Source organism: Pan troglodytes, chromosome 7 (assembly GCF_028858775.2).
Source record: "Pan troglodytes isolate AG18354 chromosome 7, NHGRI_mPanTro3-v2.0_pri, whole genome shotgun sequence".
In the NCBI taxonomy this organism is placed as follows: domain Eukaryota; kingdom Metazoa; phylum Chordata; class Mammalia; order Primates; family Hominidae; genus Pan; species Pan troglodytes.
The window spans coordinates 39,176,473-39,204,133 of NC_072405.2; the positions used below are offsets into that span (position 1 = coordinate 39,176,473).

At 41.0% G+C, this 27,661-nt stretch overlaps 1 protein-coding gene across 1 annotated transcript; it reads right to left on the reverse strand.

Moving 5' to 3' along the window:
• PPP2CB (protein phosphatase 2 catalytic subunit beta) lies at positions 1-27,344 on the reverse strand. The gene is made up of 7 exons (XM_519697.9): positions 26,846-27,344; positions 14,072-14,281; positions 12,107-12,280; positions 8,721-8,810; positions 8,446-8,607; positions 5,567-5,685; positions 1-698 (listed from the first exon to the last, which is right to left on the reverse strand). Exons 1-7 carry the CDS (start codon positions 26,945-26,947, stop codon positions 626-628), a joined length of 930 nt encoding a protein of 309 aa, XP_519697.2. The 5' UTR covers positions 26,948-27,344; the 3' UTR covers positions 1-625.
• Between the last annotated feature and the right edge of the window lie 317 nt (positions 27,345-27,661).

The following is a 27,661-nucleotide window of genomic DNA, read 5'->3' on the forward strand; positions in this document are numbered from 1 at the left end:
TGTTTTTGTTTAAAATGAAAAGTTTATTTGCTGAGTACACCAAATAGGATGCAAGCACTGTCATGACAAATATACAGAAATATGCAGATCAACATAAAACAGTAATTTAGTTTAAATGAAGGGAAATCTCTTTAAATGTTATGACAATATACTCCCAAGAAGAACCTTTTCTTCAGTTAAGTTAATTATACATTTCAATAAAATAAAGGATAATGGATTAGTGGAAGTTAGCTTGTGAATTTTTCTTAAAAATAAAACTCCAACTCTATTAATCCATGCCAGTTAAACACTATAACTAAAATTTCCAAATAAGCGCAAAAGGAGATGAAGCAGTTAGTTACCTTTTTTGCTTGAACAGTCCAGAGGAAAATGGTTACTATAAATACAGCAGGCAAACTGTTAGACTGACCTATCTAGAACATAGTGTACTAAATTTCAGTCTCAAATTGTGCTAAATGCTCATCATTAGTATGGCACATTTGGTCCATGATGTGGTTTAATGCCAAGACAGATCCCAATTTGTTACAGAAACACATAGATTACTGTTGCTTTTTGTTTTTAAATACATATATTTTAAAAAGCCAGGTATACTTCCACATACAAAGGCAGGTTTCCCAGGAGAAATTTATAGGAAGTAGTCTGGGGTGCGCCGTGTAACATGAGGCTCACCACGACGAGGCGCTGGGTCAAATTGAAGGCTGTAAATGGCAAAAAAGGAAGCAAATAAAGGATCTGACTTTGCAAAGAAAACAAATGAATAAAGAACAAGACACTGTAGTAGAAACAGCAGTCCTGCTTTCCCACCATGACTACATCACTTAAGGCTGGAATGGCCATGGGCAAATCACTGCAGATGCTCCCATTCCAACTAACTGCTTCATAGGGCTATGGTGAAAATTTAAGAAGACAGAATGTCTGGTTTGGTGCCTGGCATAACAATTTCTAAATATTATTATTATTTAAAAGCTTAAATAATTAAAGATTAAATAATATCAAGTTTAAATAATTAAACAATAACTGTTTATTTAATAATAATATCACTTTTTTTTTTTTTTTTTTGAGGCAGAGTCTTGCTCTGTCGCCCAGGCTGGAGTGCACTGGCACGATCTCGGCTTATTGCAAGCTCCGCCTCCTGGGTTCATACCATTCTCCTGCCTCAGCCTCCTGAGTAGCTGGGACTACAGGAACCCACTACCATGCCTGGCTAATTTTCTTCTTTTTTTTTAGTAGAGACAGGGTTTCACCGTGTTAGCCAGGATGGTCTCATCTCCTGACCTCATGATCCACCCGCTTCGGCCTCCCAAAGTGCTGGGATTACAGGCGTGAGCCACCCGCCAGGCCTAATATCACTATTTTCTTGAGTGTTTCTGGCTAGTGGATTTTTCCAATTATTTTTGTGCCTCTATTGAGATGATCATGTGTTTTTTAATCCCTTAATATTAATATGGTTTATTATATTGATTTTCATGTTTTGAACCAACCTAGCATTCCTGGGATAAATCCCACTTGCTCATGGTGTATAATCTTTTTACATATTGCTAGATCCAGGTTGCTGGTACGTATGTTGAAAAATTTTATATCTGTATTCGTAACAAATGCTGGTTTGTTTTTGCCTTTGTCTACTTTTGGTATCAAGGATAATAGTGCAGGTGTGACAGAATGAATGGAGTAGTCCTCCTCTTCTGTTTTTTGGAAGTGTTTGTGAAGGATTGGCATTAACTCGTTTTTATTTTTGAGACAGGGTCTCACTCTGTTGCCCAAGCTGGAGTGCAGTGGTGTGATCATGGCTCACTGCAGCCTCAACCTCCCTGGGCTCAGGTGATCCTCCCACTTCAGCTTCCTGAGTAGCTGAGACTATAGGCTGAGCCACCACACCAGGTTAATTTTTGTATTCTTTGTAGATACAGGGTTTTACCATGTTACCCAGGCTGATCTTGAATCCTGGGCTCAATCAGCCTGCTTTGGCTTCCCAAAGTGCTAGGATTACTGGTTAGAGCCACCGCACCTGGCCAATTCCTTTCTTTAAACATTTGGTGGACGTCATCAATGAAGCCAATTGGCCTTGGCCTTTTATTTGTGGGGAGTTTTAACTTTTTCACTCATTTATTTATATTCTTTTAAATTAAATAGGGACAAGGTCCTGCTATGTTGTCCAGGCTGGTCTCAAACTCCTAGTCTCAAGCAATCCTCTCAGCTTGGCCTCCCAAAGCTGAGATTTATAGGTGTGAGCCACCATGCTGGCTCAATATTTTCACATTTGAAAGGTCATTCAGATTTCATATTTCTTGAGTCAGTTTCAGTAGTTTCTTTTTAGGAATTAGTACGTTTTATCAAAGTTACTGAATTTGCTGGCATATAGTTATTTATTGTATTCCCTTATAATCCTTTTTATTTCAGTAAGGTCTCTAGTGATCTGGTAATGTGAGTCTTTACTCCTTTTTTTCTTGGCCAGTCTAGTTAAGGCTTTTCAAAGCATCAACTTTGGGTTTTGTTGATTTTTCTCTAATGATTTTCTACTGTTTGTTTATTTCTACTCTAAACCTCGTTTCATAAGCTTACATCAGGTTTAGTTTACTCTGCTTTTTCTAGGTCCTCAAGTATAAAGATAGGTTACTGATTTCAAATCTTCTTGTTTTTTTTTTGTTTTTTTCTTTCTGAGACAGGGTCTTTGCTCTGTTGCCCAGGCTGTAGTGTAGTGCTGTGATCATAGCTCATTGCAGCCTTGATCAACTGGGCTCGTGATCCTCCATCTCAGCCTCCCATACAGCTGAGACTACAGGTGCTTGGCACCATACCTGGCTAATTTTTAAATTTTTTTGTAGAGACGGGGTCTCCCTACGTTGCCCAGGCTGGCCTCAAGTGATCCTCCTACTTTGGCTTCCCAAAGTGTTGGGATTACTTGTGTGAGCCACAGCATCCAGCCATGTTAATGATTTCTAATTTCATTTCCTTGTGTTTGGAGAATATACTTTGTAAGAATCTAATCTTCTTAAATTGCCTGAGGCATGTTTTACAGTCTAGCATATGACTATGTTTCATGTTTACTTGAGAGGAAAGTATTCTGCTGTTGTTGGGTGTTGTTTTACAGACATGAGGTATACAGTCAGTTTACAGTGTTGCTCAAGTCTTCTCCTGCCTTCATCTCCTGCCTAGTTGTTCTATCCAAGAGAAACAGTTTCTGTTGCTTAGTTTTTTCCTGTGTAGAGGTCACACTTCCTTGTTCTTTCCATGTCTTATAATCTGTGGTTGAAAAATTGGACATTATAGATAACATATTGCAGTAGCTCTGGAATTCATGTCCTTGGGGACTGATCTTGTCTTTTTAGTGGTTTATTATTTTTGTTTAGTGACTTAGCTGAACTAACTGTAAAGTCTACTTCCCCCATAGTGTGCAGCCCCTGTGGCCCTGCTCGGATGTTTTTACCTTTTTTTTTTTTGAGTTTCGCTTTTGTTGCCCAGGCTGGACTGCAATGGCGTGATCGCCGCCGCCTCCCAGGTTCAAGCGATTCTCCTGCCTCAGCCTCCCGAGTAGCTGGGATTACAGGCATGCGCCACCACGCCCAACTAATTTTGTATTTTTAATAGAGACTGGGTTTCTCCATGTTGGTCAGGCTGGTCTTGAACTCCCGACCTCAGGTGATCCGCCCACCTCGGCCTCCCAAAGTGCTGGGATTACAGGCATGAGCCACCGTGCCTGACCGTTTTTACTTCTTTTAATCTTTCACAGCCTGGCTACTGAGGGGCTGTCTCTGGGTAGGCATAAGCCACTTACTGATCAAAGATTGTACTTAAGCCCCCTTGGCCAGTTAGATCTTAAAGCTCACCCTAATGGCCACCGGAAATGTTATGTGACTTGCAGATTGCTATCAAAGCTGAAGGAGTTTATATTTTGGCTTCCCATTCAGCCAGGGACTAATAGTTGGATCTTCATACTGCACTCAGTCCAGAGAGGGTATAACCTTGGGCACGCACATATTCTGCCAGACTGTCAGGGATGAGTGTGATTTTATTTTAAAGCCTGACTACCTAGGAGGTGCTCCTGGATCAGAGTAACTGAATGTCGTTCAGTCAATGATGAGAGGTTGTGTTTAAGCCTCACGTACTAGTGACGGTTACACCATTTGTTGATCAATCTACTTATCCATTTCCTGGGGCTGCCGTAACAAATTACCGAACTGTATAGCTCATACAACAGGGATTTATCCTCTCAGAGTTCTGGAGGCTACAAGTCTGAAAGCAAGATGCTGGGAGGACCACGCTCTCTCTGAAGGCTCTAGGAAAAATCCTTCCTAGCCTCTCCCTAGCTTCTGATGGCTCTGGCAATCCTTGGCTGGTAGATGCATCACTTGAATCTCTGGCTTCACACAGCATTCTCCCCTGTGTGTGTTTCTTTTCCTCTTACTAAAATCCCATTCGAATTGGATTTAGGCCCACCCTAATCCAGTACAATCTCATCTTTAATAATTATATCTGCAAAGATCCTATTTCCAAATAACATCACATTTTGAGGTTCTGGGTGGACATGAATTTTTTGGGGGGACATTATTCAACTCAGTACAATCTATGTGTGGCTTGAAAATATTATATGAATACCCCACATCCTACTCTTGACTGCTCCTGAGTGGGTATGGCTAGTGCATGTGCACAGCCTTCTTGTCCCCCAGGGCTGACTGTGATCCCAGAAGGGCTCTTCTTGGCTTTTTCCCTGGTGCTATTTGTTGAACAACATGTTGCTCTGCTCTTTTGTATGTTGCTCCTAGTATCATGGGAGCTATTACAGCCCTCTTAATTGGTCTCCACCATGACATCTACTGCTTTCCACAAAGCACTCAGATTTGGAATTCTCCATCACCTAAGTAAGATAAGTCCTCTGAGGCAGGGCTGAGGAACTTCTGTGACCTGCCTTTCCTCCTGAGCAGAACTTCTGTGCCAGTGCAGGCTCAGTGATACCACCTGGTTTATGAGCAGGTGCTGGGGTAACAGCATTGGGAAACCCAGCATTCTCATCTGCCATGCATGCCTGGAGCAGAGCTTCTGCCCCAGGAGCTGGGGCAGGGAAGGGGGCCTCAGCCTGCTTGACTGTGTCTACCAGGAGTAGAGCTTTTGTAACTCCAGACTAGGAGAGGTGAGATATGCTGGCATCTGATCTCTGGGAGTGAACCCACAGCCCCAGCCCTGGGAGCTGATGAAGAGGGGGAATCCCTTAGCCTCCTGACTATACCAACCCAGCGTAGAGCGCCTGTAGTCGTTTCTGTGAGAGGGATCTGGGAGGAGTTGGAGGGGGCAAGTCATAGCTCAAATGCCACAGACTACGGCTATTATTACTGAGATTTAGTAGGTTTTCTTGAATTAACTGTTTCTCCACCTGCTGTATGCCCTTAGGACAATTTCCAAAAGCTTTGAAAAATTATTTTTTAAAAATAATGTTCTCCAGCTAATGGTTGTTTTTGCTGGGGAGGGGCTTTGCTATACTCCTCATCCAATTTCAGAAACAGAAATCTTCTATTTTTAACATTTAAAATTTTCCTTCTGAAAGTATATACAATTAAAATTTGCAGTTACTCACAAAGAATATTTTAAAGTGTCATCTAATTCCATGATAGCAGCCTGGTTCCCACAACGGTAACAGTAATTGGGTGCACTGAAAATGGTAACCACATTCCGATCATGACACCAATTGTATCCCTGCAGGATAAAAACAAATTCATTATTTCATTATAATATTATGATTTTGACACAGACACATTTAAAAAAAACTAAACTCAAAAACTACAGGTACTCTCTGTGGAAATGTAGTCGTCTATATTACTATATAAGGTCTCCATCTTTAATAGTTTGTGTACCTGTAAAGAATACTGTGCAATTCGTGGGCCTAGGATTCTGTTAAATGCAGCTCGCTAATTGTTGTTTTGCCGTATCTATGCTTGAAATCTTGGCAAGGATGTGTACTGAATTTCTCCCACAATCATAATTAATTTCTCAATTTTCCCTCATGAATTATGCCAATTTTTTCTTTATATATTTTGAAGCTATTACTAGGTAAATACAAATTTAGAATACTTTCTTCCTAGAGAACTGGGCCAGTTTTCATCAATAATCTCTTTATTTCTAATAATACCTTTTATTAGAGCCTATCTCATTCATATTATTAGCTATAGTATTATATATAGTGTATACATATATACATGCTAATTAATGTATGTGTATATACATATGTATATATACGTGTGTATATATGTATATATACGTGTATATATGTATACATGTGTGTATATATGTATATATACACGTGTATGTATACATGTGTGTATATGTATACATGTGCATATATGTATACATGTGTATATACATGTATATACATACACATATATACATGTATGTGTGTGCATATATGTATATATACGTGTATGTATGTATATATACATACACGTGTATATATGTATACATACACGTGTGTATATATGTATACATACATGTGTGTATATATGTCTACATATATACATGTGTGTATATATACATATATGTGTATATATGTATACATATATACGTGTATATATGTATACATATATATACATACATTAGTGTATGTATGTGTGTATATACACACACACACATCCTGTGTTGCCCAGGCTGGAGTGCAGTGGTGCGATCTAGACTCACTGCAACCTCCAACTCCTGGGTTCAAGCAATTCTCCTGCCTCAGCCCCGAGTAGTTGGGACTACAGGTGCGTGCCACCACAACAGGTTAATTTTTTGTATTTTAGTAGAGACAGGATCTCACCATGTTGCCCAGGCTGGTCTCGAACTCCTGAGCTCCAGCAATCCGCTTGCCTCAGCCTCCCAAAGTGCTGGGAATACAGGCACAAGCCACCGTGCCAGCTTATTAGCTATATTTTTGATATTTTGATTAACTACTTGATATACCAATATACCATTTTCCAACTCTTACCTCTAGTTTGTGGTGTCTTTTTTTTTTTCCTCGTTTTTTTGAGACAAGGTCTCACCCTTTTGCCCAAGCTGGAGTGCAGCGGTATGATCATAGCTCACTGCAGCCTCAACCTCCTGGCCTCAAGTGACCCTCTCACCTCAGCCTCCTGAGTAGCTGGGACAATAGACATATGCCACCATGCCCAGCTAACTTTTTGACTTTTTTTTTTTTTTTTTTTTAATATAGAGATGAGGTCTCACTATGTTGCCTAGGCTGGTCTGAAACTCCAAGACTCAAGAGATCCTCCCACCTCGGCCTCCCAAAGTGCTGGGATTATAGGCATGAGCCACTTTGTCCAGCCAATCATTTATGTTTTAGGTACATCCCAAATAACAGCTAAATTTTGATTATCCAATCTAAGAGTCTCTTTCAGGCTAAAATTTTAGTCTCTTTCTTATAATCACTGATATAATTAAATATATTTTTACTATGTAAATTTGTGTTTTTTTATCATGCTCCCTTGTTTCTACTGGGCTGGCGAAGTTTTCTCTAACATCTTGAAGCCACTCCCTACTGGTCTGCAGGGATTATGTTGTTTATATTCCCTTAGTAGTTGTATAACAGTTAATATTATAGTGGAGAAATCTGGCAGACATCATCTCAACTAAGCAATTAAAGTTGCCACCACCAGCATTGAGACAAGCAGATTTTAGGACCACTTGATACAATGCACGGAGGAGGACACACCATCTTTCTATGGCATGACTGCCAAAAATGCATACATTGAATCCCTAACTGCAAGGAAAACATCAGTCAAACCCCAACTGAGGGATATTTCTGTAAGATAAAATGCTCCTACTCTTCCAAAATGTCAAGAATGTGGAAAACAATGAAAATCGGAGGATTTCCACATCAAAGTAGAATGAATACAACCTAATCTTTGGATTCGACTATGCACATAACAGTATGCACAAAAAATTAAATTTTGCTATAAAAGACATTAGTGAGACAATTAGCAAAATTTGAATAAAGTGTTCTTATTAAATAACAGTACTATATGAACACAGATTTCCCAAATGTGATAACTATACGGTGGTTATGTGACAGTGTGTCCTTAATTTTACAAAATACACATAGAAAGTTGGTAGTAAAGGAGTATCTGTCTGCAACAGATATTCAAATGGTTCAGAAGAAAGTGTGAGGGGTGAAGAGGAAGAGAGACACAAAATGATAAAGCAAATATAGTAAAATATTTACAGTCAGGAATCTGAATGAAGCATACAGGGAATTTTGGGGTACTATTTTTGTAACTTTTTTCTAAGTCTCAATTTCAAAAATGAGTTATAATTCTGCTCTGGTCTACTAGTGCTTTCCCTACTTGCTAAAACCAGCAAGTTTTTCCTCTTTTCACCTAGGTAATAAATGGTGAGGAATGTTTCTTAGTTAAGTCATAATGCCTTATTACAGAAGTATATACTAATCTGAAATAAAGATCATTCTGTCAGGAAAGTACATACCTCCATTACAAGCTGGTGGGCACGAGAAACCAGTGTGAGACCATTGGCATGGTTAAAGGTTTCAGAAATGTCTTGTCCAAATGTGTAGCCAGCACCACGTGGTGAAATACCCCATCCACCACGATCATCTGGATCTGACCATAACAGATCACACATTGGGCCCTGGCCAAGAAAAATAAGTACATGTTACAAATTATTATCAGTCATACTTTATCATCCTCAAAATGTGGTTATATTTTCTTTTCCTTTCTTCTTCTTTTTTAAATTAAGTTTACCTCATGTGGAACTTCCTGTAAACGATCCAGGGCTCTTATATGATCCAGTGTGTCTATGGATGGAGAGAGGCCACCATGGAGGCAGAATATCTATGTATGAATTAACAAAAGAGAATGTATTTGTTTTACTAACTCCAAACAGTTAACAAAGAGTAAATAATGGTTAAAAGTGTCAGTCCAAATAGTGCCAACATTTAAACATATTTTGTCCATCATTTTTTCTTCTTTACCCCTTCTCTGGTCAATGGTATCCCCATCCTTGGGGACCCACCATTAAATTTCTTTTTTTTTTTTTTCCCTCCCTCCCTCCCTTCCTTTTCTCTGGTCAATGGTATCCCCATCCTTGGTACCTACCATTAAATTTCTTTCTTTCTTTTTTTTCTCCCTCCCCCCTTCCCTCCTTTCTTTTCTTTCTGTAGAGATGGAGTCTTGCTGTGCTGCTGAGGATGGAGAGCAGTAGCTATTCACAGCCATGATCACTGCGCAATGCAGCCATGAACTCCTGGGCCCAAGCAATCCTCCTGCCTCAGCCTCCTGAGAAGCTAGGATTACAGGCGCATGCCACTGTACCCAGCTGTCATTACAGCTTCTGTTGGTTATTGCTGATATATACAATTTTTTGTTTCTCTTACAGCAAACACTCTGATTCCTGTTACTGGCTACAATAAATTTTCAGTTCCTTCATATTTTCTAAGTACATAATCAAGTCATTTGCAAAAATATTTTTGTTTTTTCTTCTCAATGTTTATACATTTTAATTCTTTTTATTGCTTAGTGCATTGGCCAGGACTTCTAAAATAAAATGGAATAATACAAATGTTTTCTGTTTTGTTTTTTGTAAACTACCTAGTTTCAAGTCCATGCTCTAGGTATTCTGAATCAGAGAGAATAACGTAAGTTTTAACAAGCATTTTCTTTCTGATTTTGATTTTTTTTTTTTTTTTTGAGACGGAGTTTCGCTCTTGTTGCCCAGTGCAATGGCGTGATCTCGGCTCACCGCAACCTCCGCCTTCCGGGTTCAAGCAATTCTCCTGCCTGAGCCTCCTGAGTAGCTGGGTTTACAGACATGTGCCACCATGCCTGGCTAATTTTGTATTTTTAGTAGAGACAGGGTTTCTCCATGTTGGCCAGGCTGGTCTTGAACTCCCAACCTCAGGTGATCCGCCCGCCTTGGCCTCCCAAAGTGCTGGGATTACAGGCATGAGCCACCTCACCCGGCCTGATGAGAAGGTTTCTAATGTTTAGCTGATAGTACAACCGGCGTTTCTTTATCCACTTAATATTATTATTTTATAAAATAACTGAGTTTTGAATCATAAATCTAGGAATTTTTTTGCCAAATGACTTTGGTCTGATTTTATTTTTCTGTGCGTGCCACGTCTGGTTTGGCATTGAGGTTATACTAGGCATACGGTGTGAGTTTTGAACTCTCCATCTTTTCCCAAGTTCTAGAACACAGAAATTATATGTTCCTTAAAGGTTTGGTAGAATTAGCCTATAAAACTATTTACACCTGGTTGCTATTGGTAGTTTACTTATATTGGACGAATTTCTGCAAGCCAATTTTAATAACTGGTATTTTACTACAGTAAGCTTCATTCAGCTTTTCAAATTTAGTACACTAAAGCTGCACCTGCTCTTGTGATACACGAGCTCCTGCATAGTTATAATTATGCCTTATTTCATTCCTAGTGTTTTATATGCCTTCCATCTTTTCTTCTAGATCAGTTTTGTTCACTATTATTTCTTTTCTAGTAACTTTTCAGAAAGAAAGGAAGGAAGGAGGAAGGGAAAAATATATAAAAGCTCTACTAACGCACCCATTTTAAAAACTAGATACTTCATTAAAACTGATAGGCTGTCTTTTAAAAATCATTCTGTCCAGCAATTTTATTATTAATGAAGACTATGTTGCTTCAAAACAATTAAAAACAACCTTAATTAAAATTTAACATCTTTTAAATTCACATTTTCTTTTAACAAGTCCAGGCAAAGTATCGTCCTTTCAAATTAATCACGGCAGTGTCCAAAATCATGGCTGAGAAAAAAGACTGTCAGGATTACACAGGGAAAGTTATAACCAAATTATATTCCCACGAGCAGTCTAAGAGAGAATTTATTACATTCTTGACAACTCTGGGCTTTCATAATTTAAGAATTATGGAGTTTTATTATATGTTTTATATTTTTTTATTTTATTTTTTGAGATGGAGTCTCACTTTGTCACCCAAGCTGGAGTGCCGTGATACGATCTTGGCTCACTGCAACCTCTGTCTCTTTCAGGTTCAAGTGATTCTCCTGCCTCAGCCTCTCAAGTAGCTGGGACTGGGACTACAGGCATGCAATGCCATCCCCGGCTAATTTTTGTATTTTTAGTAGAGATGGGGTTTCACCATGTTGGCCAGGCTGGTCTCGAACTCCCTACCTCAGGTGATCCACCCACCTTGGCCTCCTAAAGTGCTGGGATTACAGGTAGGAGCCACCTTGCCCGGCTTTTGTTTTATATTTAAATTTAAATCAGTTCATGCTTACAGTGATTATCTCTAGAAACTGAAATAGGAAATTTGCATAATTTCTTCTTATACTTTTGAATGTTTCATGACATGTCTGCATTACTTGTTACAGCAAATGCAGAAATAGCATTTGCTTCTATTTTCTTTTTTTGTTCTTTGAGATGGGGTTTTGCTGTTGCCCAGGCTGGAGCCCAGGCTGGATCACGGCTCACTGCAGCCTTAACTTCCTGGGCTGAAGAGATCCTCTCACCTCTAGCTTCCTGAGTAGCTAGACCACAAGCACGCGCCACTATGCCTAGCTAATTTTTAAATTTTTTTTTTTGTAGAGATAGGGTCTTACTACATTGCCCAGGCTGGTCTTGAACCCCTGAACTCAAGCGGTCCTCTTGCCTTGGCCTCCCAAAGTACTAGCCACTGTGCCCAGCCAAGCGTTCACTTCTCAGGGAAGGTGTAATACACAATATAACATTTGCAATTACCATGAAAATAGAAATGAGAAGTTATTCATGGTAACCAGCAGACACTGCGTGTATATGCAGAGATAGTTTTAAATAACATCTTGCTTTGCTAGTACTATACATCAGTGTCTTAAACATTTATTTATAATGTTTATCGATATCTTAAAAAGCACAGCATATTCTTTGGTTAAAAGATTTACATACATATCTGAGAACAACAGGAAAATTTGCTGGTCCAAATGTATGTGAAACTTATCCACTTCCCTGCTTTGAAATTTTAAGTATAAGGGAAGGAGGAGGAAAAGGCCGAGGAGATGCAGAAACACAGGTCATATGAATCTAGACCCTAGCTTACCAATAGTCAATCTCTGCCTCCATTTACCTCCTCCCAAGATGTAAGCACACATATACATACCTGTCCATCTACTAAAGCTGTAAGTGGAAGATAATCAAAGAGATCTGTAAAATATTTCCAAACGTTGGCATTCCCATACTTTCGCAGACATTCATCATAAAAGCCATATACTTGGGTAATTTGTCGGCTTTCGTGATTTCCTCTCAATATTGTAATGCGTTCTGGATAACGCACCTGGAAGAAAAGGAGTAAAACCCATAGTAAAATCACATTTTTACTAGTGTCATGTGAAGTACATCAGTCTCTGACCCATTTTTAAACACGGCGCTTTTGGCCACCAGTATATTAAATGTTAATTTCAGTTTCAAAATAAAAAACTTGCTTATTCATAACCAGGTCTTACTGGTTAACATTTGACGTGTTTATTATGATCATCCTTTTTCATCAGGTTTCGACAACCCTCATCAGAACCTTTAACTAATACTTATATTACTATAATAAACTTGTATCTGATACTTTGCTTCTATTATCTTCTTCATCATCAAATTATTACTACTTTCCTAAATCTTTCTAGAACACTGTGACTTCTTACTGCTGAATGAGTAGCGAAAATCACAGGTTTGAAGCTGAGACAAACTCTACAGATTAACTTCTTCCCTTTTCAATTTTTATTTCCCACAGGAAGATTGGATTTGCCAATAATAACACAAAAACAGGCCCTTGACAAAACTGGGCAAGATTTCAAATGTATTAATAGTTTCCTTTCTATTAAAAAACATAAGCGACTATTTAGTTAGGAATGTGTCTGATAAGAAATACGAAAAAGCACTGGATTCTGCAAATTAAGCTAAAAGCTGCAAGTATGTACTTCAATTCATACATATTTTACTAAGCATCCGTTATGTGTCTAACGTAAGTTTGGTGCTATAAAGCCAGATGCCAGATCTACACAAGTACAGTCATGTGCTGGGCAGCGTTTTTGTTAACAGATTACATGTACGATGTTGGCTGGAGCAAGAGACTATACCATTACAGCCTTCGTGTGCAGTAGGCTATACCACCTAGGTTTGTGTAAGTTCCAAAGATGACAAAATCACCTAATGGCACATTTCTCAGAATGTATGCCTGCAGTTAAGTGACCCATGACCATGTAATATATGGCTTCTGCTGTTGAGGGACTAACCTCACTAAGGAGATATGTAAAATAAGTAATAGAAGGCAATAAGCCACTTTTGCAGCATAAATAAGGGCTGGGAGAATAAGTTTCCTCATAGTAATTTAGAGCAGAAGGAATAAGGCTAAAATGGTTGAAGGTTACATGGAAGAAGTGAGACCTGAGCTGAGTCTTGGCAGAAAGGTAAGAAATCAGGGACAGGATAACCTCGTGGGGGAAATCGACTATGGAAATAAACAGAGTCCAGAGCACTGAATAAGAAGAAACTTTGATTTGAGCCAGAGTTTATGCTACCAACCGCTGGCAGGCAAAAATTCAGACTAGACGATAGAAGGCCAGGCAAGGAGTTTGAATTTGATTCTATAGGCAACAGGCAATCAACAGGAAGTAACAATATAAAAGGGTTAAATAAGAGATTTCATCGGCCAGCGTATGCCAGGTGGATTTGGGGGGGATCAGATCTTGGAGGCAGAAATATTAGTTACTAAGCTATTGTAACAATCGAATTGTGAAGTGATAAACTGTGTGAAAATAGAAAGAGACAGGAACAACAGACTTTTCAAAGCAAGGATTTAAAAAGACTTGTCTATTGACTCAATATAACGGATAAGTGATAAAGTCAAATATGATTCCAAGACTTCAGCTATGGACTACTCGAGAGAATGATACATTTATCGGGAATACACAGAAGTTATCCTTTTCACCTCTCCTTTAAAAAGATGTAAAACCAATTATTATTTTAAGGGGCTATAAACTGAACAGACCATAAAACAGATGATATGCAATACTGTCATTCTTGCCTTTTGCCTGGTTTAAATCTTGAAAAAAAAATTGAATTTCAATAATCATACCTTTAATGCTACAAGAAGAGTCACAGTCTCCACTGAATAATATCCTCTGTCTACATAGTCACCCATGAATAAGTAGTTTGTATCCGGTGATTTTCCACCAATTCTAAAGAGTTCCATAAGATCATGAAATTGACCATGCACATCTCCACAGACAGTAACAGGGCAACGAACCTCTTGCACATTTGATTCTTTTGTTAAAATTTCCTTTGCCTGTTAGAAAAGTGAAATCAACAATTACGAAGTTAAAACTATCATTTCTTATCTATTAAAAGAAAATTTGGGGAAAAAAACACTTGAAAAGTGCCTTATAAAAGCGTATGTGAAAACCAAACCACGAGATAACACTTCACTAGAAAGGCTATAATAAAAAAGACAGTTAATAAGTGTTGCAAACGTGGATAAACTGGAACCCTCATACACTGCTGGTGGAAATGCAAAATGGTGCAGCTGCTGTGGAAAACTGTCTGGCAGTTCCTCCAAAGTTAAACCTAAAATTACCATGTAATCCAGCAGTTCCACTCCTAGGTATATATACTCAAGAGAAATGAAATCCAGTTTATACATGTTCATGGCAGCATTATTAATAACAGCCAAAAAGTAGAAACCACCAGATATTGATCAACCGATGAATGGACATAACATATTCATACAATGGAATAGTCACTCAGCTATGAAGAAATGAAGTACTGATACATGCTACAACTTTGAAGACATTATGGTAAGTGCAAGAAGTCAGTCACAAATGATCACATAATGTACAATTCCATTTACATGAAATGTCCAGAATAGGCAAATCTTCAAGGCAGAAGGTCTGTGTTTTAAAAAGAATAATCTTATTATTCACAAGTTTAAAAAGGTCAATGAAAGAAAAAAGTCACAAATTATGCAAATTCTTGTGTGAACAAACATTCTTACACCAATTCATAGGCCAACCTTGAATTTCTTTATTCCAATTATTCTATATTTATAGAATTAAGTTAGAAAATACCATTAGGTGGCCCTGAAGTACAGAATTTATGCTTAAACACTGGCAAATGAAATGTTCTGACTAAATCGAAGTTCACTAATGGCTCATCGATCTGGCCTCTCTGCCTAATAGCAAAAGATCCCAGAATCAGGAAGAAAAATTTAAAAGCCTCTGAAGTAACAAAACAGACATCATAAAAAATGTATCTAACCCACCAGAAGAGACTCTCAGGCCTTATTCTGGGCCTACTGTTATCTACAAAATTCCAACAAGCTATTTACCGAGTTTCCAGGTCCATGACAAATTAGAAACAGAAAACCACGAAAGCTAAGAGATGAGAACTGGGACTAATACAGAATGCAAACCGAGAGGAAGAAACAACCGGATGGCTAGCATAGCTAAAACACAGGGCAGCCTGGCGCGGTGGCTCATGCCTGTAATTCCAGCACTTTGGGAGGCCGAGGGGGGAGGATAGCTCGAATCCAGGAGTTTGAGACCAGGCTGGGCAACATAGTGAGACCTCTGGTCTCTATAAAAAATTTAAAAAATAGCTGGGCATGGTGGTGTGTGCCTATAGTCCCAGCTACTTAGGAGGGTGGGGTGGGGTGGGAAGACAGCTTGAGCTGGGGAGTTCAAGGCTGCAGTGAGCCATGGTCGCACCACTTTGCAGTTAACCCCGGGTGAGAGTGAGACAAAAGAAAAAAAAGGCAACAACACAGCACAGTGAAAGTCAAACAGGGCCGGGCACGGTGGCTCATGCCTGTAATCCCAGCACTTTGGGAGGCTGAGGCAGGTGGATCACGAGGTCAGGAGATTGAGACCATCCTGGCTAACACAGTGAAACCCCATCTCTACTAAAAATACAAAAAATTAGCCCGGCATGGTGGCGGGCGCCTATAGCCCCAGCTACTCAGGAGGCTGAGGCAGGAGAATATGACATGAACCTGGGAGGCGGAGCTTGCAGTGAGCCAAGATCGTGCCACTGCACTCCAGCCTGGGCGACAGAGCAAAACTCAGTCACAGAAAAAAAAAAAAAAAAAGTCAAACAGGATGAAGCTTAAAGTAAAAGCAGATGACAGCTTAGACTGGTGGGGGAGAGAGCACAATTTTAGGGACAGACAGTTCTCTGCCTCTTCAGTGATCTGATAATCTGAAGAGTATTTAAAACATGGATTTTGAGTTTCACTGTATTTCCTGCTACTCTGCATTTTTGTCAACAGACTTTAACACTAGTTGAGGGATACTCAAACTGTAGCGATTTTCAAAACACACAATAGTTTGTACACACACTGTAGGAATCACAAAGTTACTCTAGCCCCAGACTACTTTATGCCAACTAGATGCACCCAGCCCAGACTCAATTTGAAGCAACTCTAAAGAGCAGGGACAATGGCAAGTTCTATTCCAACAGAAGTGTTCTCTCCAGTGTTCTAAATCATTTCTAAGGTATGATTCTGACTGCACCTCTAACCTCCCTTAATTTCTGCAAAATGCTCATGCTTGGTTCTCCAGCTTTTCTTTTGATTCTAGGCTACCATGTATTCTTCTACAAATGCCTTTTCTGCTTATAGCCTGGTAGGATTCCCAAGAGTTATGGACAATGTAGCCCATACTTTCTTCTTCTTGCCTGTAATTAATTAGAATGAGATTATATGCAATGAAGTCTTCCAGAAAACATGGGTTCTCTTCAGTTTTAATCTAATTGTGTAATCTTAAGGCCTTTATACCCTTCAGTTTCTTTTCCTGAGATCACAAATTAAACAATAATTTTACCAGAAGCCAAGTTTATTCCACAAAACAGCTCCCAATACACCACAAACATTCTGCACACCACATATTTTTTGCATATGAAGAACATGGCTGAGGAGATTATACACAGAAACATAATGGTTGTCTGGGAGGTAGGAGGGCAGGGGACAGGAATGGTGGGTAGAGTGCATTTGCTTTCCTTGCTACCTTTCTGAGGTGCTTGCACAAATTTTCTTTGAGACAGGGTCTCGCTCTGTTGCCCAGGCTGGAGTGCAGTGGTGTGAACGTAGCTCACTGCAGCCTCAAACTCCTGGGCTCAAGCAGTCCTCCCACTCAGCCTCCTAAAGTGCTGAGATTGCAGGTCTGAGCCACCGTGACTGGCCAATGCTCGAAATTTTAAAAAACAAATTCTGTATTACTTTTTCAAACAGAAAAAACCTGGCTTCTTAAACTTCAAAACAAATTCCAGATGGCAGTAATTATAAAATATCCACACAATGGAATTTTATTCAGCCATAAAAAGGAACGAAGTCCAGATACATGCTACAATATGGAGGAATCTTGGAAATATTATGCTAAAAGAGAGAAGCCAAACACACAAGACATAACCCTGGAAATGAAATTCAAATCAAAAGTACACGGAAGAACCGACTGTGGGAATGCTGACAATGCTGCTGTTGGAGAGACTCCAAATATGCAGCCAGGAACTTAGCAACATGCAGAAACTTAGTGACATAAAGAAGTGAAAATCCAAACTTATTGCATAAATGAGGAAAATTGTTTTGGAAGAAGTGATGCTAGCAAAAATCTCTTTCTGTATTTGTCAGGAAAGATCACTTTTACTTCAGCTCCTAAATAAATCAGACGAACAGTTCCTAGGACTTTATAGGTATATTTAAGATTATCTCTTGTATCTTACTAGCTTTTGTTTTTTTTTAAGACATGGTCTTAATCTTCTTGACAAATACAGGTATTTCATGACACTGAAAGCACAAAGGAGGCCGGGGGCAGTGGCTCACACCTGTAATCCCAGCACTTTTGGAGGCCGAGGCAGAAGGATCACTTGAGTCCAGGAGTTCAAGATCACCTTGGACAACATGAGGAGACCCTGTCTCTACAAACAAATGAGTAAAAAAAGCCAGGTGTGGTTGTGTATTCCTGTAGTCTCAGCTACTCAGGAGACTGAGGCGTGAAGATGGCTTGAGTCCAGGAGTACAAGGCTGCAGTGAGCTATGATCATGTTACTGTACTCCAGCCTAGGCGACAGTAAGATCCTGCCTTTAAAAAAAAAAAAAAAAGCAGCTTCCTGGACCTGCCCAAGACATAGTCAATCAGTCTCTGGAATGGAGTCAAGGAACATGAATTTCCTATTTCTTTCCCAAGTGATTCTCATGTGCACTTAAAGTTTATGGAAAAGATGGACAATCAGACTATACAAAAATGCTAAAACTTGCACAGTAAAAATTATACACACATATCACAAAGTAGAAAATAACACCTTAAACATTTTTAAATGGCTAACTTTTAATTTCAAAGAATTTATACAACCAAGAAAAGACAAAATACAATTTTTTTTTTTTTTTTTTTGAGACGGAGTCCTGCTCTGTCGTCCAGGCTGGAGTGCAGTGGTGCGATCTCCATCTCGGCTCACTGCAACCTCCGCCTCCTGGATTCAAGTGATTCTCCTGCCTTAGCCTCCTGAGTAGCTGGGATTACAGGCGCGTGCCACCACACCCGGCTAATTTCTGTATTTTTAGTAGAGATGGGGTTTCACCACGTTGGCCAGACTGGTCTCAAACCCCTGACCTCGTGATCCGCCCGCCTCGGCCTCCTAAAGTGCTGAGATTACAGGCATAAGCCACTGTGCCCAGCTGACAAAATACAAACTTAAAACAAAAAAAGGATATGCCAACTCAACTGGAAAAATCCCTCACATTGCACACACTCCACAATTCTGATAAATCTAGCCTTGTTTTCTTCATGTATTTTGGTATTGCCATTTATTAAGGTTCTCGTCCCTCAGAATTTGCTATGGAATAAAAATCTGTATAGTGAAGAATTAACCTCACCCGAGGAGAGGTCTGGCCTTTGCCCCTGGAATTTCCTGCTTGGTAAAGAGATCTCTGCCTGGGGGCTCTGACCTGCGGACCATTAACAATGTGACTCACGATGCGGACTTTGGATGATCCCATTATCAGTTTGGTCTCTGGAGGACTGGACACTACAGATGTCAGCCCCTCTTGTACTCTGCCCTTATGAGTCTTTTCCCTTGGCTTACTTTAAATTGTATTCATTCCCTGTAATAAACCATAATCATCAGTGTAACAGCTTAAAGTGAGTTCTGTGAGTCATTCCTGTGAATCACTGAACCTAAGAGTGGTTTTCGGAACCCACTGAACTAGTAATTGGTGCCAAAACTGAGGCAGTCCTGGGCAGTGTTCCCTGTAATTTATAGTTCACTAAACTTTATTTTTTGTCTGCTGTTCTGAAGGTACATCATGACTAAACTTTTGAAGATTGTGTCAGAGGTGAGAACAGTGTTAGGGACTGTGCCTTCTAACTCTCGCAAAATCCTTTTTAATTACAAAAGTAAACCACATTATAAAGAATTTGGAAGGTTTTCTATGACCACCCTATTAAAAAAAAAGTCTCTTGAATTCAAGCCCATCACTGTCCCCATCTTCTGCTTTTTCTTGCCAGCAAGAATCAATGCCTGGTGTTCATTAATCGTGTCCCCTCTTCACAGCTGAATCTCTAGCACTTTGAACAGTCTGGTACATAGTGGTTCAACTAAAATCTGTTGAATGTACGGGATAACTACACAGTGGCAGCATTCTGTCAACCAATCCTCTCCTTTCTTCTTCACTGCCCACAGGAACAAGCGCCTCTTTTGCTACTCAAGCCAAGTCGAGAATACACTGAACCAATTCTGAGCTCTCATCATCCAGGACATAAATATCATGCGGAACTCTTTTAAACGAAGATGAAAATTATTTCCCTCTCTATAAGATGGGATTTTGAGCTGGGCATGGTGGCTCACGCCTGCAATCCCAGCACTTTGGGAGGCTGAGGCAGGCAGGTCACAAGGTCAGGAGATCCGAGACCATCCTGGCTCACATGGTGAAACTCCATCTCTATTAAAAATACAAAAAATTAGCCAGGAGTGGTGGCGGGCACCTGTAGTCCCAGCTACTTGGGAGGCTGGCGCAGGAGAATGGCATGAACCGGGTAGGCGGAGCTTGCAGTGAACCGAGATGGCACCACTGCACTCCAGCCTGGATGACAGAGAGAGAGACTCCATCACAAAAAAACAAAAAAAAAAGAGATTTTGAGCAAAATTAAACTACAGCCTACACACTGTATCCTGCATATTAAAAAAAATCCAATTATGCTAAAAAGTTAATTCAAATAAGCTTTTTTCTAAGATTGAATAGGTGAGAACACTTAAATTCACCACTGTATCCCAGTCTCAACATAAAAACGATTGTCTTTGTATAAAATATTCACTTAATAGATCTCCAATGGAGTCCTGCACATTTTTGGTGTAACATGATGCTATTATAACGCAAGTCAGGAATCTCAGGTTGCACCTCAGGATTGTCTTTTAATTTATTTGATCACAAAAGTATCTCAGTCAAAAAACAGTTTACAAGGAATGATGATAAATATTTCTAAATTACAAAGGACACAACAGCAAACCAGTTCTAAGCTTGAGTGCTTGAGCTCTCCCATTCTCCGGAAAGGAAACGGAATCTGTAATACACAGAACTCCTTCCCAGGGTTAATATGATTTTTTTTTTTTTTTTTTTTTTTTTTTGAGATGGAGTCTCCCTCTGTCACCCAGGCTGGAATGCAGTGGCGCGATCTCGGCTCACTGCAAGCTCTGCCTCCTGGGTTCACGCCATCCTCTTGCCTCAGCCTCCCGAGTAGCTGGGCCTACAGGCGCCTGTCACCACGCCTGGCTGATTTTTTTTTTTGTATTTTTAGTGGAGACGGGGTTTCACCATGTTAGCCAGGATGGTCTGGATCTCCTGACCTCATGATCCGCCTGCCTTGGCCTCCCAAAGTGCTGGGATTACAGGCGCGAACCACCACGCCTGGCCGTTAATATGATTATTAATGAAATTTAGAGTTGAAAAGTAACATACAGGAACTATTAGATCACATTTGGTCATTAAGGAAGAAAAGATGTCTTCATACAAGTTTCTTTAAACAATCTGGATTAGGTTTACATTTCATTACATTTACTTGAAGGAAATCAGTTCAAAACAATAAAAAATTTCTATTTAACACAGACTCAGATTTCTCATATAGATTACTTCTGTAACTTTAATATCATTCTTCTTAGAAAAAACTACATTCAGAAAACAATCTAGGAAAATAAATTAAGCATTAATTCCATCTTCAATTTCTGGCATTTTCGTTTCCTTTTACCAAGGAAGGGCTTCATTCACCAAGTCTTTTATAACATTCGTACTGAAGAGAAAAGACTGTGAAGAAAAAATTTCTGCAAGATCTTCAAATAAGAATAAAAGGCACACACGGCAATAAAAGCAGGCAATGAAAAGAAATTTTACATTGCAAATATCTTCACTTTGTCTACTTAGGTAAATATCTTATGGCAAGGGTATATTATTGTTAAAGGGCAGTATTAAGTATTAAATATATTTACCTAGTCATATATATTTGACACGTCATATATAAAGTAGAGAAATGTAACAAAGTCCACTTTCCCGCCATTAGCAATAGTTCATGCTAGTCTAGTTTGGTTTAATTTCTTTACCTGTCCACTAAGAGGCTGGCTTAGCAAGGAAAACAATGATTTGTTCAGTCACTAGAATTGGGTCTTGACCCTCTATTTCACTGTAATCATGCCATTCTTCATTATAGTAAGAAAGGAGCTATTTTATCACTGCATTTCAGATTTTATCAATGGACCACCAAAGCTGGCACTAATTTTTGTTCGAGGGAAATTAAAAATGGAAGTACCAGTTAGGCATTTTGCCTGTCAAGACCACTATTTTTATTTTTTAAGCTGTAATCAATCACAGAAAGTAATCTAAAAAAATTTTCTCAATTCACAAAAATCACTCATTTTTACCAGAATCTAACCTTCATTAAGATGGTTTTGGGTATTCAGGAACAAGCATACTATTTCACATTAGGAATGAAGTCATATCCTAAAGTTATTTCTGCTTATTTCAAGGCTAACGCCAGGACTTAGAAACATTTCCATCAGTTCAATATAAAATTTACATATTTATACTTCTACACAAGCCTCGACATTTTTCTCAATAGGTACTTTATAATCATCAGAATAAAGATCTGCCAGCACACACATTGGCTGAATTTCCCTCCCCACCTAAAGAATCATCACCAAGGTTCTTCAGTTATAAAATTTAACAGGTCAAAGAGCTTAAAATTTTTACTCTTTCTGAGACAACAGTTAAATATAGTTCTAGTCACAGAGTGTCCTGAGCAGTGCCAGCCTGGCTCTCTAGGCACACAATCTTCTAAAATAACTGCATACTGCTGATGTAGGAATGAATCACAGAAGCAATTTCTCTGCACACACAAGAGGAGTCAAATTCACAATTAGCTTCAAAAGCTGGATTGCTAATTTAAGCTAGTGTTAAGAGCTAGTCTTCTCAGAAGACATGCCTTGCTATTTTATGCAAACAATTTTTCACTATGCAGAAATTAACCTTGGAAGCCAGACACACCACACCATTCATACTCTTTATTTTTTGTAGTCATTCACCCACTGGCACTAGGATAGATTTTATTTTTGCAACTACCTCAAAATAGGCCTTTACTAGTACTACTCTGGTCTTGATTTCAGTGGACTCCTTCAGCTTTCTTTTTTTGGAGACGGAGTCTCACTCTGTCGCCCAGACTGGAATGCAGTGGCGATCTCGGCTCACTGCAACTTCCACCTCCTGGGTTCAAGCAATTCTCCTGCCTCAGCCTCCCGAGTAGCTGGGACTACAGGCACACACCGCCACGCCTGGCTAATTTTTTGTATTTTAGTAGAGAGAGGGTTTTACCATGTTGCCCAGGCTGGTCTCGAACTCCTGAGCTCAGACAATCCACCCACCTCGACCTCCCAAAGTGCTAGGATTACAGGGGTGAGCCACCATGCCCAGCCGACTCCTTCAGTTTTTAGGCAATCTGAATTAGAATAGAAATTTAAGGAAATACTACCATCATACGATGTAACTTCCTATAGAATAGTATTTCCAATAGAATAAAAAAATGGTATTTTTAAAAAACCCAAAAATTGAATCACAAGGATTAAAGATAGTTTATATAATTAGGTTTGACTCTTTATTTTTCTCATATTTTCTTTCTACATGCCTGCTACTCTTGCCCTAGAAAGGTAGGGCAAGTATTAAGTAGACCAAGTCAGGAGTAAAGATACTTCACACAACTGCTATTAATTCCAGTACTGTGTGGTTCACATAACAGGCACCACTACTTTTCAGGGTTCTATAGCCACTATATAAAAAAAAAAAACTCCTTTGAAGTACATTTACCAAAGAAAAGGCATATTGGCACATCTATTCATTTTGCATTTCTTACAAAAGAAAATGGGTGACACTTATGATTAAAACTTTCAGCCTTCCTTTAGTTAACATTCACTGAGTGCTTACTTCTCATTAGGACTTTACATGGCCTTTTTTTTTTTTTTGAGAAAACTGCACTCTGTCACCCAGGCTGGAGTGCAGCGGTATGATCACTGCTCACTGTAACCTCTGCCTCCTAGGGATTCTTGTGTCTCAGCCTCCCAAGTAGCTGGGAGTGCAACACTATGCCCAGCTAATTTTTTTTTTTTTTTTTTAGTAGAGGCAGGGTTTTGCCATGTTGGCCAGGCTGGTCTTGAACTCCTGGCCTCAAGTGATCTACCTGCATCGGCCTCCCAAAATGCTGGGATTACAGGCGTGAGCCACTGTGCCCGGCCAATGAATATATATCTTAGCACTCACAACCAACCCGGGAGGATTGGTACATATTATCTCTGTCATAAGGAATCAGAGGTGCAGAAAGACTGACAGCTAGCAAGCTGTGAAGCAGGACTGGAACTCAGACAGGATGAACGCTACACTTGTTATGTATCAACAAGGAGGATGGGGTAGGGATATAAAACGGAACTAGAAACTAAGGTCAGAAAACATATATATGTATATATACTCATACATACACAAACCACAAAGCTAGGTCATAGCTGCCAGAAGAGGGCTGCAAAACTAAGCACGGCTCAAAAAGAGTAGAGAGAAATGAGTATTATCACACTTTTCCAACCCATTGGCAACTCCATCAATGGGGGTAGAGAACAAAGATGAATGAATTTCACTAACAAATTCATGTTTTGTGGGTAAGTACAAATATTCAAAGAAAAAAAAAATGGGCTAGGAGTGGTGGCTCACTCCCGTAATCCCTGCACTTTGGGAGGCCAAGGCGGGAGGATCACTTGAGCCTGAGAGTTCGAGACCAGCCTGGGCAACACGGTGAGACCCCATAAAAAAAATAAAAAAATTATCCCGGTGTGGTGACACATGCCTGTGGTCCCAGCTACTTGAGAGGCTGAAGTGGGAGGGTCCCTTATGCCCCAGAAGTTGAGGTTGCAGTGAGCGGTGATTGCCCCACTGCACTCCAGCCTGACTGACACACCAAGACTGCGTCCCCCCCCAAAAAAAAGGCTAGTAAGATACAAGAGATAATCTTAAATATACCTGTGAAGTCCTAGGAACTGTTAGTCTGATTTATTTAGGAGGTGAAGTAAAAATAATCTCTCTTGACAAATACAGAAAGCTTCCTCAAGTGATCGTTGACACTCCGGTGTGATTATTTCAAAGTACAGCAGTGGTACAATATTCTTCTCTAGAAGTTCATCTTAAAATTATTAGAAAGTCAATAGGGGCTGTGCACGAGGCTCGCGCCTGTAATCCCAGCACTTTGGAAGGCTGAGGGATCACTTCAGGCCAGGAGTTCTAGACCAGCCTGGCCAGCATGGCAAAACCCCATCTCTACTAGAAATACAAAAATTAGCAGTGCATGGCTGCATGCACCTGTAATCCCAGTTACTCGGGAGGCTGAGGCAGGAGGATCCCTCGAACCCCGGAGGTGGAGGTTGCAGTGAACAGAGACGGCACCACTGCGCTCCAGTCTGGGCGACAGACTGAGCCTCTGTCTCAAAACAAAAATAAAACAAAAAAAGAAAGTCAATGGGAAAAACTGATTCAACTAACACTTTGCCCATAACTTCAAGTCTGTATTCTGATGCTCATAGTCAGGTTAACTGACTCAGCTCATTTCAAACCTGTACATTTCACTTCGCATTAGAGCTGGAGAGAGATGTTTAAGGCATAAATTTTAAGACTCATGAAATTACAGGTTATCACAATAAAAATGAATGTCAACTGAAGCCACAAGTAAGCAGTTTGTTTCAGAAAGAGAAAAATACCACTTGCTTGGCACTTCTATTTACAAAAATAAATCCTCCTGTGTTAACAAATAGTTACTTAATACACAAAGGCCCCGGCCAACATTACACCCGTTAAAAATATTATTGTAACTTAACACCATCTATTAGTGCTCCTTTTCTAAGTAAATTTCATGATCTTAAGAGTACCCTAAAATCAGACTAACAAAATCTTTCCTTCTCCAGTGCACTTCTGCCACATCATGACTTCTAAACATTACGGTTAAGAAAATTTTATAGATTACGTTTTAAAATAACATCGTTACTTCTTCATGCACAAGTGAGAATTTTTAACCTAAAAATACATGAAAATTATTTAGTCCACCTTGTAAAGGATGAATGTGGACAACTCTAGACTTTAAAGATGGAGAGATCGAAATAATTTCAGGGGTTAAGAAAACAATGGATACAGAATTTACAAAGTGAAGATCACACACTCACGATGTACAAGAACGAATTGATCACCCGCATGTTTTATTATTCTTTGGAAAAAAACTTTATATATATTAAAAACAAAAATAACTTTCTGCAAAGTGCTATCGTGCATGAAAACACACCTCCCACTTATCATTTCCAGCAAACACTGTTCCCAAACTTAAGATCGGCTCTCGTTTCTGAAAATCAACACTTTACTTCCAAGAGCCACTCAACACAAAGACCAGTCACCATCTGTTTCCACCAAAGTCAACCTCTATTTTAAAAATCACAGTTGGCCATCACGCCTACCTCTCCGCAAACAAACGCTTGGCACATTCAAGAATAAGTGATTTTTTTTTTTTTTTTTTTTTGCTGTCGCCCAGGCTGGAGTGCAGTGGCGCGATCTCGACTCACTGCAACCAGCCTCCACCTCCTGGGCTCAAGCGATCCTCCCGCCTCAGCCTCCCGAATAGCTGGGATTACAGGCACCCGCCGTCACACCATGCTAATTAAAAAAAATTTTTTTTGTGTGGAGACGGGGCCTCACTATATTGCCCAGGCTGGTCTCTAACTCCTGGGCTCAAGCAATCCTCCCGCTTCAGCCTCCCGAGTAGCTGTGGCCACAGGCGTGAGCCACCACGCCCGGCTTGAGTTAGTGATTTCTGAGGTGCCCCGTTCACCTGACAAAAATTCTGCATTTATTAACAAGTTCATTAATATGCACGACATTCTGGTTAATTTTAGTTGCATTTTCAGAAACTGGTCTGAAAATGGTCCTTTTCGGACGCCGCTCTCGCTAGTCCACTCGGGAAATGCTAGAGTGGCAGGAACTCCCCAGTGGAGCGCAGGCGACCCGACCAACCTCCGGCTTGGCTCAGGGGGCTACGTTTCCCCGCCCGTCCGCACCCGAGCCCCCCACGCCCGGGATCTGGGCAGCCGGCCGGGGGCGTGAGGCGGAGGGGGCAGGCGAGGGCAGCCCAACGCCCCGGGCCCTGAACCGATGGGCCGGCCGCCTGGGTGGACGCCGGAGCCGGACCCACAGCCCCGCAGGTCCCCGGTGGGCCGCGCCGGGCCAGGGGCGGACGGGACCGGGGCGGGCAGGAAAGCAGCGGCCCGTCCCAGCCCCGCGCTCCCGCACTCGCCCCCGCGGCGCCCTCACCTTCTCGCACAGCGTCCGCACTTGGTTCTCGTTCAGCTGCTTACACTCGTTCAGCTGCTCGACCCACTGGTCCAGCTCCTTGGTGAACGCCTTGTCGTCCATGGCGGCCCGATCCCGATGCGGATCCCGAGCCCCAGCCCGGCCGCCGCCCTCCCCCCTCCCCACCCGCCCCCGGCCCCGGCCTGGGCGCCGCTCCCCTCTCCCTCCGCCGCCGTCGCCAGGTCCCACGAGGGAAGGACTGAGCCGGGTAGGGCGGCCGCGGGCTCCGCGCCCCGCCCAAGCCCAGCAGGCGGCTCCGAGCGCGCAGCCTGGAGGAGACCCCCGCCCGCCCTTCCCCGCCCGGCCGCGCGCCGCGGGAGTCGGTGAAGGACGCGGTGAGGTGCCGGGGAGCGCGGCGCGGGTCCTCGGCCTAGCTCTCGCCGGACGAAGGCCGCCCGCTGCCGCTTCAGGCCCGCCTCACGCCTACCGGCCTCTCCCAACTTGTCTTTCCCCTTCTCTCGCTCTTTCTCTCCCCTCCCTCCGGGTTTCCGTCATCGCTCGGGCATTTCCGCCGGGAAAAGGCGAGCAGGCGGCGCCGCCGGGACACGGCGCCCTAGGAGCAGAACAGCGCCCTCGCGTGGCTTGGCGGAGAAACGGTCCGAGGAGGCCAGGGTCCCTCTTTTCCCAACCCTGCCCCAGACCAAGCTCTGCTGGTTCTCCCTTTAAATATCCTGATCTCTGGGAACTTTGTCCTCACTTTAGCTTCCTGCAGTGCTTTGCAGCGCTCTGGACAGGGAGTTGGAAAACTTGGGCTTCCCTTAACATTGTCTCCCCAGA

Excerpts from the sequence above, each read along its gene's own strand:
- PPP2CB (XM_519697.9), bottom strand. The coding sequence starts at position 26,947 with ATGGACGACAAGGCGTTCACCAAGGAGCTGGACCAGTGGGTCGAGCAG. Across the intron at positions 8,811-12,106 it reads CAGCTTTAGTAGATGGACAG|ATATTCTGCCTCCATGGTGG; the intron begins GTATGTATATGT and ends ATTCATACATAG. Across the intron at positions 8,608-8,720 it reads TACAGGAAGTTCCACATGAG|GGCCCAATGTGTGATCTGTT; the intron begins GTAAACTTAATT and ends TTTCTTGGCCAG.